Here is a 15,583-nt window from a genome sequence, read left to right on the forward strand (position 1 = left end):
ACTAAGTCATGATAACGAGAAACTAAGTCATGATAACGAGAAACTAAGTCATGATAACGAGAAACTAAGTCATGATAACGAGAAACTAAGTCATGATAACGAGAAACTAAGTCATGATAACGAGAAACTAAGTCATGATAACGAGAAACTAAGTCATGATAACGAGAAACTAAGTCATGATAACGAGAAACTAAGTCATGATAACGAGAAACTAAGTCATGATAACGAGAAACTAAGTCATGATAACGAGAAACTAAGTCATAATAACGAGACACTAAGTCATGATAACGAGAAACTAAGTCATGATAACGAGAAACTAAGTCATGATAACGAGAAACTAAGTCATTATTATGAGAAACTAAGTCATTATTTCGAGAAACTAAGTCATTATTACGAGAAAGTTTCTCATTGTAACGAGATACTAAGTCATAATTTTGAGAAAGTTTCTCATTATTATGACTTACAGAATTATATTTTTTTATTCAGTGGCAGAAACGGGCTTCCATAGAGATGGCATCTGCTCCACAATGTTAAAAGTCATTCATATCTTTTAGGATTGACTCATTGTTCTCATCCAATTTACAGTAGTGTATATACTTAATCATTTTTAGTTATTTTTTTAATTTATCCTGTATGTAACCAGGAAATTCTTATTGAGATAAAAGATCTCTTCTTCCAGTCTTAGTCAAGAGGCAGCACAAATAATTACAACTTCACAATACAACAAAGTTTCCTTTAGAGCAATTTGTAAAAACTTTTAAGGTATTCAGTGAAAGAACGTCCTTCAGGAGTGTTGATTACTTGTATGCAGATAAACTGTTTGCCTGTAAATGAGCACTGTTATCACATAAGTAATCTTTACATGCTGTAGATTTTCTGATAAAGTCGCATTCTTCTTTTAAACATGTTTTATCTGAGTTGGCAATGTGACTTTGCAGTCTGTGCTCGGTGGGATGCACTAAAAAGACAAGTGTAAGGTGAAATAATGGCAAGAAACATCTTTCTATTGACTTGTCCTTAAGAGTTGCATGCAAAAACAAACATATGGCACGACAGGAGCAGCCAGATTCACAAATAAATGACTCATAAGATATTTTTTTAGCGAATCAAAAACATACTAGTATACAACTATAGCATAATACATGAACAAATTACTCTTATGAGGTCATTCTTTTTTTAATGATTCAGGAACACAAATAGTGCAGCCCATTTCACAAACAAATGACTCCGTTTGCAGAGTGAGTTAGCTATGAGCTAGTTCCTTATAATGAATCAAAAACATCTAAAACCATAATAGCCTCACAACAAATGACTCTTATGAGCTGGTTCTTTTTCATGATTCAAAAATGTACAATATGACCAGTATATTCCAATTCAGAAATAAATGACTCTCGTGTGTGGTTCTTTTTAGTGAATCAAAAACTAGTGTTGCTTGACTCTTATGAGCCATTTCTCTTTGCTTCTTTTCCAGGAGGCATGAAGCCTAATACTCTGGTCTTGGGCTTCTATGACAACTGCTATCCAGAGGACTACTTCCTGCAGGACCCAGTCTTTTGTGAGGGTGATAGGGGTGAGGGGGATAATTTCGGGGTGGACCTCCCATCCTTACAGGCTCATTTTCCACCAGTGCGCCATGCTGAGAGCCCTCGCGCTCTGCAGCCAGAGGAGTATGTGAGCATCATCCACGATGCCATAAAAATGGGCAAGAATGTTTGTTTAGGCCGCTACTTTTTCCAGCTGCCGCCTGAGACCAAAGGCATAAGGGGAAATGACAACATGGACACCATTGACGTGTGGCCGACAAACCTACTGTCCCCAGGTAGCGCCAGTTACGCAGACGTGTCCAGTCTTTTCCTGCTTCAGATGGCGTGCGTCTTAAACATGGCCAACAGGTGGCGCCGTGCGAGGTTACGTATATTTGTCTGTGTGGAGTCAGAATCGGGAGACCAGGGCTGGCTGGCCAAAGAAGAGCAATTTAGAGAGTTGCTGGGAAAGCTGAGGATTCGTGCCGCTATTAAGATTGTGGCATGGGATGACGTGGCACGCATAGGTAGAGGGCCAAACTCTGAGGGTCAAAAATTGACAGAGGATTTCCTGTGTGCCGTGAATGCCCTGCTGAGGGAATACAGCTCTACGGCAGCAGTCCGCTTCCTGTATTTGCCCCACCCTCCCTCCAGTTCCCAGCTGTCGCAGCAGTACCTGGCACAGCTGGACACGCTGACGCGAGACCTGGGCCCAACTCTCTTGATTCACGGGGTCACACCGGTAACATGCACTGAACTCTGAGAAACAATAAGCAAAATGTGTTTGTGTGATAGAGATAGAGAGGAACATCTGGAATGTTAGTGAGTGGAATACAAGTGTATTTGATTCCTAATATTCTCTAATGGTGGGTGATTTTGAGGACCATACATCATAAACTGGTCAAATATGTGCACTTGGTAAAAAATCTTATTTAAAAACAGATGGTTGGAATTTGTGTTATTGGTGAAAACAGGTGTGTTTTGGGTTTATGGGTAAATACTGCCATATCATGATGTAGTGCACCGTTACTTTTGTGTTCTCCATGCGCCTCTGTTTGTTCCCATTAAGTTTGGTGTTGGTGGAAAGGGAGAGCTTGCATATCCTGTGATCCATGTTTATGTGTTTGTGCAAGACACCATATGGACAAATAATGTTGACTAATTAGGATGGAACGAGTTTGTCTTAAATGAGATGTGGTTACATTTGGCACAGTAATAGGGCAAAGTGAGTCTGTTTGCTCACTTTTTGTTTGCTTTTTGTTATTGTAATACACTGTTGGGGAATTTTGTTAATCATTTCTGCTTTTTCTTGATCTAAACAGGCCCTTTGACCCCCTTGTGACCCAGTTAGAGCTTGTGAGCCATTGAGGAGCCCTCGTGGGTTTGGGTCATTGTTGGTGTCTTGGCAGAACTGATGCTCTCAGCTTTGCGTTTAGAGCACTTGCGATGGATTTGTGCATTGATTGCATATTTACTGCCAATTATATAGACATGTTATTTATTATTACTAATATTATTACATTTGTGTGTGTGTATGAGAAAGTACGTCGTCTTGTGCACCTGTTTTCATTATTAAGTCTGGATTTCATATTGTGTGCCTCAAGAAATTCCCCTGACCATTTGCATTGCCTCTTGCTGTTTTTTACATTCTGTTGATTTTGTGTGTTTTTTGCCGTTTTTACAGTTCAAACGCTCTTTGTGTTTATGATTCTGTTGACTGGGTTGAAGTGGAGCAGGTGGCTCATAAATGGTTTGATTGGTCAGGGCTAAAGATGATGTTTGGGTTGAATCTGTGCTGGTCTTTGTGAAGTGAAAAGGGACACTGGCTTAAATAATACTTGAATATTTTGCACATTTGCGCATGTGTTGTTAAACATTAACAGAAAAGCAACGCCAAAGCCCAAGAATGTCAGGCCTTTATCATATTTGTAATAATAGGAGTCTTATGCTAAATAATACATGTGTACAAGTAATTCCATTCTGTACATTTATTATATATATATATGTTTTTAACAGTGCTTGAATATGCAAAGATTGCTTTACACAATCCAGTTTCCATATAATCTGAAGTATTTAGAGATCAAAAATCATTAAGGTGCATTATTAACAATTTAGTTCTACAGGAAGAGCGCAATCATATGACTGAATGTAGTCTGTAAACAGAAGATTATGTGATTAAATAAAATATTTCAGTCTTCTCTTTTTCTTCATTGCCTCTTTCTTTATGCTGAAATTATAATGCTGTCCTTCAGTCTAGATTGCGTGTTTTAGTTTTGCATTATGGAAAAGCAATAAATACATTGTGTATGTAAAAGTCATAGCCAGTAGTATAAACAAGTGATTATAAAGTAGTTAAAAGGATAGTTTACCCAAAAATGAATATTGTCATTAATTACTCACGCTCATGTCATTCCAGCACGTTCTAAATGTATGTCGAAGACTGACACAGACGGGAAGACATTTTTTAATAAAGTCGTTATTTTTTATTTTCTTTGTGCATACAAAGTATTCTTGAAGCTTCATAAAATTACAGTTGAACCACTGATGTCACATGGACTATTTTAACAATGTCCTTACTACCTTTTTCTGAACGTGAACGTGGCAGCTTCCGTGCTGTCTGTGCAGGGTCAGAAAGCTCTCGGATTTCATCAAAAAAATCTTAATCTGTGTTCCATGAGGGTGAGTAATTTAATGACAGCATTTTAATTTTTAATGTTCTTCACTGCTGTCCTATGGATATTTTTCACATTTCCGGGCTTGGATTGCAGAAAAAAACAACAACAGCAGGGTAAATGGACTAGCTGACATCAGGAGGTAAAATCTACTGTCACTCCATATTTTAAAATTCTTGATAGGCCCATATAGTTGAATGGTATAGTATCTAATCATTAATATGATGCAGTTAATTATTGCCAGCTAGACCTCTAAGCATCACAACTGGCATATCGCATTTCTCAAAAAATGCTGATTAATTCAACAATTACACCCTTGGAACTGAACAAATATCCATAATAAAAGGAATTTGTACTCCTGTCAAGATCTTGCTGTTTTGTATAGTATTTTCTTTACTCTTTACTTCAAAAACTGTGTAAAAGGGTAATATTTTATGTATTTGAGGTCTGAGATGTGGGAATGGTGAAGAGAGAGAGGGCAAACATTTTGCATTTTAGGTCAGCATTGCTGTCTAATCAGCCAATATTGTCTTAAATAGCCTGCCCTGCATAGCACTTCATCTTTTATAACATGGGATTTTGACCAAATATATTCAATCTTGACTTTTGTAAAATGTTGCAACAAGATGTTAAAAATTTGTGAAAATTACAGTTTTGGACAAATGTGACCCTGGACCACAAAACTAGTCATAAGTAGCACCGGGTATATTTGTAGCAATAGCCAAAAATACATTTATCGATTTTTTTTAATGCCAAAAATCATTAGGATATTAAGTAAAGATCATGTTCCATGAAGATATTTTGTAAATTTCCGTGACCCTGGACCACAAAACTAGTCATAAGTAGCACCGGGTATATTTGTAGCAATAGCCAAAAATACATTTATCGATTTTTTTTTTATGCCAAAAATCATTAGGATATTAAGTAAAGATCATGTTCCATGAAGATATTTTGTAAATTTCCTACCAGAAATATATCAAAACTTAATTTCTGATTATTAATATGCATTCCTAAGGACTCCATTTGGATAACTTTAAAGGCTTTTTATATTTTGACTTTTTTGCACCCTCAGATTTCAGATTTTTAAATAGTTGTATCTCGGCCAAACATTGTCCTATCCTAACAAACCATACATCAATGGAAAGCTTAATTTCGAAAAACTGACCCTTATGACTGTTTTTTTGGTCTAGGGTCACATATAAGGTAATAAAAAAATATTTTAAAAAATACCTTAAAGTAACTACAAATGAGCGTGTAAATCAAATATCTTTAAAAAAAATTCCGTGTGGAGCAAGCCCCCGATCTGTGCCATGTTCTCACCTTTTCCCCCTTGTTTGCATCTGAAATATACTTTACATTAAATAATGTGCATTTGAGGGAGGGAAAATTATATTTACCCTTTCCCGATTTACCCTGCTGTAAATGCAAGTGTAGAAGTCACTGAACTCTGTGAAAAGGGTACATAAATTGAGACTTCGGATTATGATGCAAATACACAATGCAAATACGAATGTTAACTTTTACACAGACATAGATCAGCCAACATACCATAAAAATGTAAATGTGTGTGTGTGTGACTGTTGTAACAATGCATCTGTTTTCCTGTCACTGCAATAAAACGATTTTGTGTGTATAGATATTGTTAATGCCATTATACATATGTTCGTTTGTGTATGCGTATGCATGTTTTGTTATCTGTTTTTTTATGTTTATCTCTGCTGTCCACGGATTTGTGTCAGTCCTGTTTGTTTCTTGTCTCTGCTATCCTCTCCTTTAATTGTGGTTCAATGCTACGAGCGAATTTTGCCATGCGTTGCACACAAAAGGACGTGAGACACAGCCAGCCTGGGAAAAAGTTGGACAGAGCAAAGTGCTGAAACAACAAAGGATCATTCTACAACATATTCAGATTTTTAAATGACTGAAATAAAATAAAAATGAATAGGACATTACAACACAACCCTGTATATTTATATACTACAAACTGTTGAAATATATATTGAGAAGAGGGTAAAAATTGTTATAAAAGCTGCCATCCCACATTAAACAAACTGACTGTGTGGAGTTACCTGCAGTGCATCAGTTAAACATCCACTTGTGTATGTTGTGTAACCCACAGTGTTCAGAGCATCTCTAGTAAACGAAGCAGCACTTTTCACCAGTGGATTCACAGGCACATTATGAGTCATATTAGTGGAGACCATAAACGGGGCAACACACTGGGCAAAGGAAGAGAAACAACATCAAGGTTTGTCAAAAATAAAAAAGTACAAGATGTTTTCCAATACTGGACTTACTTGAACCGTGATTCCTTTTGACCTGCATTCTGCATGCAGACAGCGAGAGAAATATGTTACAAATATCTAGGTGTAAGAAAAGAGTAAGACACGCTTTAGTTATTTTCATAACTTATTTTTTTCTGTAAGGCTGCGTTTGATTGAAATATACAAGCATATGAAATTTGTTTTAAAAGATTTACCTCAGTGGCAGAATACACTGACAGCATTGGCTGTGGCTGAGAATCAGCTTCTGATGATATGTTTATAATGAGGCCTTTCCCCCTGAGAGTAAACACAAGCCATCATGTGAAACATAAACAGTTTTCATAATTTAACAGATATGATCAGAGCTGGCTGTGTGTTTACCTCTGGAGCATGCCTGGTAAAACGAGTCTGCTCATCTACAAAACAACAACATTGTCATCAACATCACTGTTGTCATCACCACCAAATTATTTTTATATTTCCTTCAGAATTCAATCTAATATTCTGATTTGGTGCTTGAGAAATATTTCTTGTTATTATCAATGTTGAAAACAGTTGTTGTGCTTAATATTTTTGTGGAAACCATGGCACACTACCATTCAAAAATTTATTTAGTGTTAATGAAGCATTATAACTAATAGAAACTAAGCTGTTTTCAACATTGGTAATTATATGAACCATTAATAATAACTGAGCACCAAATCAGTATATTCAAATTATTTCTGAAGGATCATGTGACACTGAAGAATGGAGTTATGGCTACTGAAATTTCAGCTTTACCATCACCAGAATAAATGACAACTTAAAATATATTAAGAATTAGAAAACAAATATTTCACAATCAAATAAATGCGGCCTTGGTGAGCATAAGAGACTTCTTTCAAAAACATGAAAATTTTTATTTAAAATTTGAAAAAATAACATCTCAAACTTTTAGCTGGTATAGTGTATGTGTGTAGTTTACAAGTTACTAGATTATATCTATATATGAAATCTGTATCCATTTTCATATCCATATCCATCTACAGGGGTTGTACAAAATAATGTGAACATCTGTCACTACATGGGTTAATATTGTGTTTAGGCTGCAGTGAAAAAACAACATTGCAGCTATCTTTTATTTATCTTTTCATTGTCATATCATTTGTGTTCACTAGTGTTTAGTAAGCTGTGGGTCAAAACTTCCAAAAAGGAAAAATCATGGGAGCCTGTTTAGCAGGAGTGTCTGTAACCTTTACAACCCAATTCTTTGGTGTCTTTATAATTATGTCTGCCATTAACAATGCATGGCAAGACTTCATCAGTGTGATGTGAATGATAGGGACTGTCAAATACTATGAAAGATTGTGTCCAAACAACACAGAACCAGTGGTGGCTTGTGTGTTTTAAAGGGGTCATATGATGCTTTTTAAAAGATCATTATTTTGTGTATTTGGTGTAACAGAATATGTTGACATGCTTTAATGTTAAAAAAACATTATTTTTCAAATACTGTACATCATTGTAGGTCCTCTATGCCCCGCCTCTCTCAAACGCTTTGTTTTCTACAAAGTCCCTCCTTCCGACAAGCGTAGTCTGCTCTGATTGGCCAGCTGACCCAGTGCATTGTGATTGGCCGAACATCGCAAGCACTCGTCGGAAATGTAACGCCCCTTACCATAATCACGAGCTTCATCTTTCAGAATAAATGTAAAGACAGAGCCCGAAAGGGGAACAGAGCCGCGTGACAGACAGTGATGAAGCTGGTATGTGTGCAGTACACAAGCCACCGTTAAGACAGCTGCCTCCACTGTGATCCCTTCTTAAAAGTCTGTGTTAAAAGAGAGCTGTCTGTTGCGCCATTTAATTAAACCGACTGCTGTAGCCTATATCCAGTTTAGGCATGTTCTCCCTTTATTTTTATTTGTATATATACTGTTTGAATGACAGCTTGGTAAATCTGTTGGCAATCAAATATTCAATATCGCTACTCATCATTAGTACTTGGTACATTATCAGCGCAGCGGGAGACGTTCTTCAAACTAATATCACGTAATTTACATCTCTATGATGACTCTATGATGACTGGTTGATATCAGAAGGAGGCTAGCATCCCTTGCGAGGTTTCTTTTCTCAACACTCCTCAGCGCTGAAAGTGAACACTCAATGGTGATTGGCTAATTGTTTTTTTTTACCAAAAAAAGCTCAGCTCTCCCCCGACCTCCCCCTCCCCTTCTCTATCATAATTGTAATTACATCAGCAGATTCGGCACATTCGTGATAGAAAAGCGGCGCTTTCCAACTTCATTAACATGATATGGTATTATAGCTGTGAAATTACAAACAAAAAATACACATTCTGAGACGAAATTCTGAAATGAATTGTGAATTTTATTAACATTAAATCGTCCTCCTTCCATTTTCACCTCAAAAATTTGGGGAAGCTGTGCCTCCCCTGCCTCCCCTCACGAGCCGCCACTGCACAGAACTACTACTGCAAAGTGACAGCAAACTTCAACTTTCACCTTGAAGACTCTGTTTCCACAAAAACCAACCACAGGGCACTTTACACACCTAAAATGCATGAAGTAGCTGCAATTGCTAATACTTTAATCATGGACACCAATGCTAAAATGGGAACAATATGATCATAAAACCATACAATATGATCATAAAACCTTGGCAGATGGAGCTCCAAGTTGAACTTCAACATATGTCCTGGCCATTTCAATCACCTGACTTAAAATGACCAAATCACCGTGGCCAGTTTTGGAGAGAAGAGTAAGAAGCCAATTCCCACTTGCAACATTTCTGAAGCAAATGGCAGATGTTATTTTAGACAATATTCAACTGGAGACCATTCAAAAGTTATATGAATCTATTCAAAGAAGGTTGGAAGTTGTATTGTAGGCGGATGGTGGTAACATACCTTAATAAAGAAATATAGCTATTTCCCAGGCATTCACATTATTTTATCCATCCCCTGTATGTTTTTTTTTACATATGTATATGAAGGACACAAAATGGCACCCATTTTGTATGCTGCTATGTCAAGATAATATATAAGATAACAAACATAGGCCTAATGGTATAACAGGCTGTGTGTAAACAGGTTCACATACAGACAGTCTTACCTGAGTGACGGACAGTGTGTTACAGTTTATCACCTGTGTGATTCTCTGGAGACAGAAAAAAGCACTTAACATAATAGACACTTTCATACAATGGACTCAGATTACAATAGAGTAGTATTGTAAATCAAGCTGTGTGGTGTAGAAAAGCTGAGTCAGACCTGGTCTGGATCAGGAACATCCAGAAAATTTGCCAGAACCCCTGTATAGTTCATACCAACATTGTTCACTACAGAGAAAACAGAAGAAATCAATTATATATAGGCTACATCTCTCTTTTTTTCAGTAGTATGAGAAAGTAAATTCAGACTGATTTTGGTCAAGAATTATTCTGTACTATGTATTGAGGGTATTTTATTATCCTAATTGCTGATAGCGTAGAGCTTCTGATCTATTGTAAATAGAAAATATGCAGGCAAAAAACAGCAGCTGTGACTTGACTTGAAATGATGAGAAGGTAAATGCTCTTACTCCTAATCACCAGAAGTTCATGATGATGATGGTGATGATGCTAGAGTATGATATAGGGAAGTACCAAATATACAGAAAATGAGTAGCTGGCAAATAATTTACATTTTAAATTCCAATTTCAATTGTATAGCAATTTTCACAATAAATATTTCAAAGCAGCTTTACAGAAATTCTTAATGTTCATTACACCTCAGTGCCTTATAGTCCACATTGGGCTGTTTAATGTTTTAAGTGTTTACTGACATTGAAGTGTAGTCATTTATATTCTGTATAAGCAGGAAACAGTAGCAAAAATAAAACATAAAAGCGGGATTAAAAAATGGTCACGTAAAACTAAATGATGATGGTTTTTGGTTACAGAAATGAAAAACATTTATTCTATTGCCCCTATAAGGCTTATCAAAATTCACGTCATTCTTTTGCACCATCTTTACACCTCATTCTTGATCTTTATCTTACCCAGAATTCCAATCTGCAGGCCCTCTAGCTGTTGTGTGATAGCAGAGTAGATGGAATGGCCCTCTGTGAAGTCTGTCTGAATCACATGTGTCTGCCGCTTGTACCGAGACTCTGAAACAAACACATACAGAGCAGATTTATTCTATTTTTTCTTGTCTTGGTTGAAGAACACAGACTAGAGATGAATTACAAATGAGCTGCATATTAGACTATCTTTAGATTATTCTATTATATTTCAAAAAAGATAATTTCACATTTAAAAACAGGGCCATACAATTTTACAGTTATACCATTCCAAGAAAAAATGTTGATGTCTTTTACATCATTTACAAATTAATTACAAATTAATTTGTCTCTGTTCTGATGACAGATTTCACTTCAAGAAGCGAAGATTTTCCTCTTCACTTCTACTTTGTAACTCACCTATTTCCTTGGCAACACGGCGAAGCTTGTCCTCTGAGCAACTGATCAGAACAATGTCTAGTCCTCGTTTGGCAAGCTAAGAAACAAATACACCCACAAAGACAAATGTGTATGTATATAGAGGAAATAGTAAATATTGATCAACAGATTTTTGTCCACAGAATGAAAGTCACTGAGTCCAATATTGTTTGGACCCCATTAACCTTCATTGTGTAGACAATAGCAGTTCCAATAACAGTGTTAATAACTTGTGCGAGTCAATAACAGGAGTCCCTCTTATTCTCTGTTAGATATGCAGGAGGGCAAACACATTTTTTGATGGACATCTTATCATTAATCAGACTTACTTTCCTCTTCCTTCACTGAGGAAAAGAACAACACGTTGTGGTGGCCAAAAGAGGCCCGGATTTTCATCTGATAACATAATTTACCATATCCATGCAGATTTTGGGAAACAGAAAGTACTAGTGCGTCTGGATCCTCTAAGATATCTTTGTGATGACTTCCAGACTAGTTGATTATGGCAATTCGCCGATTTTGTCAAACGCTGCACTAAAATTGCATTTTAATGACAATTATAGAACAAACCTGACATTCCTTGACTTAAAGTGAAGACTAAAGCCATTTTAGGACACCAAAATAAGACAAATATTGCATGTAGCTTAGAGGAACTATGCAACTCGAATAAATGGTTAATTAGAAACTACAAAGATCTATAGTGAATGTTTTAGTATCAAAATGGATGCTATGAAACTCCCAAATAATTCATGTTTTAAGATAAGGGAGTTATTTACTGACCTCTTCAGCATATGCACGACCAATCCCTGATGTTGCTCCAGTTACAACTATGAGAGACAGGAAGGTTTAGTGAAATATCAACACTATCTCATCCTTCCTGTTCTGCTGTCAGTTATCATTATATCACCCACCTTTAACCACTTTAATTGTTTGTGTCTGATTTTGAAGGCTGTTTTGATTATGTCTGTAATCTGCACATTTTAAGTAAACAAGAAAAAGGCAGCAGTGTTCAGTTTCTGGCTGTGCAGATGCCCCGAGCAGAATAAGTACTGTACACCCAATGCAAAAGAACACCCCTGCAGAAAAAACAGCAAAACAGGTCACAAGCACATGTTGTGTTTTGAACACTAGATGCTGGTGCCCCCCATGCTGCGTAACCAAAAACATCTGTCTTGCTCCAGCAAGACCCTGCTGCATCACTTGCCAGCCTGCTAGACTCTCTGTGGTCCACCAGCTAATCAGCAGGATTCTGCGGGTTAAAGCATGGTCCACCAGCTGGGCCAGCAGAAAACCAGTGCTGAGCGGTACAAACCGGCACAAAATTCATAATGCTAACCGTTCTTTTGATCAGCAGGGGCAAGATATCAGTCACTATCATCTCTAAGTCTAGATAAGAGAGACAAGTGACAAAACCTGATGCGTTGACTTTACTTAAATAGAAATGCATGTTATTTTTCCTTTTTTTGCTTGTCCTGGGTATAAAGCAGTACATCAGATAATTTTACCTCTGCATAAGTAAATCAGATTATTTTAGACAGGTCATATAAAAATAATTTTACTACAATAATTGACTTACCAAGAACACTGCAATGGCAGTTTTGATGTTCACAAAATGTACAAATTTAGTACAGAAACACTTTACAAAGAGTATACAGGTGCATCTCAAAACATTTAAATATTGTGAAAAAGTTTTTTTCTGTAACTTATTTCAAAAAGTGAAACTTTCATATATTCTAGATTCATTACATGTAAAGTAAAACATTTCAAAAGTTTTTTTTTTGTTTTAATTTTGATGATTAGAGCTTACAGCCCATGAAAGTCTTCATTAAAGGACCATCCCTACAGTATAAATTCCGGGTATCTCTTGTTCTTTGAAACCACAATAATGGGGAAGACTTGCCAGTATTATCACAAATAATTTAATTAAAATTATTAACAGCATAATAATACATGTTAGATGGTTAGTTAAAGGGAATGAATGCTACAATGGCTTGCCACACCATTTATAGTGAAAGAATAAGCAAGAACTCCTTACCAGCCCATTGGCCATATGTCCTCAGGTTCGTTTGCCAGATCTCAGAAAGGACGTACACTTTGAATCCATGCCAACACCTGCCACGACCACCTCAGCAGGTAATACACAACCATAACGGAACCGATGCTGCATAACAGCAGTGAATACCAGCTGCACTCTGCAATGTCTCCCATTTTACTACTTTGCAACTATACGTTTCTGTCACATGTATACTATACAAAGAGCTTCTTCTGGTGTGCTTTATGAGTTTAACGTTGAAAAAAAAACTCCACATACATACTCACGCTTAATTATATGCACGCTCCTCCCATCGTTCCTTAGGCCTATCTGTCATTGGTCGGCAGTATAGCATAGAACATCCTCGAAAGTGTAACTCCGCTTCTAAGTAAACACATTGTTCGTGTTAACAGGTGAGAGGTCGTTTACTTTATGTACTCTTACGATTATGTGGATCCTTTCGCCTGAGTGCGGTTTTTGGTAGGTATGTGATTCGATAAATGTCTGTCGTGTAGTCCGACCTGCCATTCACGTCAAAGTTTATCACTTTTGAATGACATACTACTGTATGAACAATTTATTACTGTACGAAACAGATAAAAAACAATGTAGCTAGCATCCCTGACTGTAGCCTTACAGATATTAAATCACAAATAAACGCTGTCATTTCCTGTTCATTTGTAAACATTGACAAGTGTACAGAGGAACAACCTAGAGTTATGTAGGCGATTCTATTTACAAACACAAGATGGCGATATCGACTTGTTTCTCAGCCTGGTCTTATGCGCATGTTCTAAGATATTTTAAGCAGTTACAATGTATTAAAATGTAAGTAGTTGTTTAGTTAAATACACAAATAAATTATTAAAAACGACCAAAAGAAAAGAAAAACTTAAAAGATGAAATGTGGGATGACTAGAAAAAATAATAATTTAGGGACAACTGCAATAAAATATTAAAGTTTAATGCAAGAAATAAGTATAATGTGCAATACAATTTTTTTTCTCGTAAAATAAATCACTGCTGTATTGTTTAATCTTATTAAAAATGATAACTATTTTTAAGATTGTAGTATAAAAATAGATTTGACTTTACCCAGTAGAAAGCTATAACTAAAACTTTTAAAAGCAGCTCATGTCACATAAAAAATGATCTGTCAATACCATTCTGCCCTATATATGACAGCTTGTAAGCTGAACAGACAATAAATCTTGCATTCACTGTTGGTGTTAGTTAAAGTGATCTCACCCTCAGTGGGAAAGCAGTGAGAGAAAGGTCATATAATGTTGTGCTTGAGAGTAAGACAAAGTGAAAGTTACATTGCACTGTGATATTCCCCTTCATTCCAGTAAACACAGCTTCTAAGAACAGACGTGTGTAGAGTATGATGATCTGCCAGTGAGGAAGGTATTTGTTTGCTTTTTCACTATAAATTTTTTTCTAGTTACTCTTTTGTGAATTTATGACTTGTAGGAACAAAAATATTCAGTGTTGTTTTATTAAAAATTAGGTGCTGCCTTTTCCTGACCGATTTGTGTTATATATGCTCATGTTGTTCTCCAGTGGCTTACAATTGCTTGCTTAAAGTTTCTCAGTCGATCTGTGGATGTGGAACAGGAGAATTTAAACCATGAGCAGTCCAAAGGTAGAACTTTAATTTTCTTTTTTCATGAATTTGTGCAAACTGCCCACATTATGACAGAGTACTATAGGAAAGAAATAACTTACATAACTTACATTTTAGACAAAAAAAACTGTATTGTTGTTGTTTTTTCTTCAAATAAAATAGTTCCAAACGATTCCAACCAAATTAATTGTTGCATCTCATGCCAACACACAGCACTATTAGTAGGGCTAGATTGAGTAATTGTTGAATGAATCATTTGAGTGATTGATTCAATGACACACTCACAGTGACAAAATTATTTCATTGCCACTTGTCTGTCTTTCTTGCAGTGTCCCGGTTGTCGGCAATCTGATATCAGAAAGCTGGCTGGACAGCGTGCAGTCTGCAGATCTTGTTCTAAAGCAAAGAGAACCGTGTTTCAGTTCTGCTGGGCATGTCAGAGGGAATGGCCACACAATGTTTCAACCACCAACTCCTGCATGCTGCCGAACTGTGCTTTCCGTGCTGCCCTCCTCAGCGTCAAACAGATCCGTGACCCGCAAAGCTCAGTGAATGGATGCCCGTACTTTAGGGCCTGTCTGGGATGCCAGGCCCTGTTAACACACAACGGTGAGGGCTGCCCAAACATCATTTGTCCCCACTGCGACAAGGATTTCTGCTTTCGCTGCTTGAGTTCAGAATGCTATGACAATGACTACTATGATAATGGCGATGATGATACTGAGACAGAGCCCTGTGTGATAGTGGATAATGCTGAGATCCTTAAACATCTGGGACTCTAGAGGATGATGATAAACTATTAAAAATAACACTTAATTTCACAAGAGAATAAATGTTTTTTTTAATTTTTTTTTTTACTTTCTGTTTTTTTCTTTTCATTTAAGCCGGAGATGGAGAAATAAATATTTGGAACAAACTGTAAACATGATGTTTTAATTATTCATTCTCATTGTAAAAGCTCCAGTGCAATTTGACTTTTTCCGA

At 36.5% G+C, this 15,583-nt stretch overlaps 1 protein-coding gene and 1 pseudogene across 2 annotated transcripts in view; one reads left to right on the forward strand and one right to left on the reverse strand.

The window, feature by feature from the left end:
• slc12a9 (solute carrier family 12 member 9) overlaps positions 1 to 3,721 on the forward strand; it is a 15,648-nt gene extending 11,927 nt beyond the window's left edge. For both annotated transcript variants that reach the window (XM_016290728.1, XM_016290729.1), the window contains one exon: positions 1,472 to 3,721. In XM_016290728.1, coding sequence (XP_016146214.1) covers positions 1,472 to 2,286 — 815 coding nt within the window. In that variant the 3' untranslated portion in view covers positions 2,287 to 3,721. The remainder of the gene's footprint in view (positions 1 to 1,471) is intronic.
• Positions 3,722 to 5,930: 2,209 nt separating this feature from the next.
• LOC107599227 (very-long-chain 3-oxoacyl-CoA reductase-like) lies at positions 5,931 to 13,148 on the reverse strand (annotated as a pseudogene).
• Between the last annotated feature and the right edge of the window lie 2,435 nt (positions 13,149 to 15,583).

Source organism: Sinocyclocheilus grahami, unplaced genomic scaffold (assembly GCF_001515645.1).
Source record: "Sinocyclocheilus grahami isolate Dianchi unplaced genomic scaffold, SAMN03320097.WGS_v1.1 scaffold262.1, whole genome shotgun sequence".
Lineage (NCBI taxonomy): Eukaryota > Metazoa > Chordata > Actinopteri > Cypriniformes > Cyprinidae > Sinocyclocheilus > Sinocyclocheilus grahami.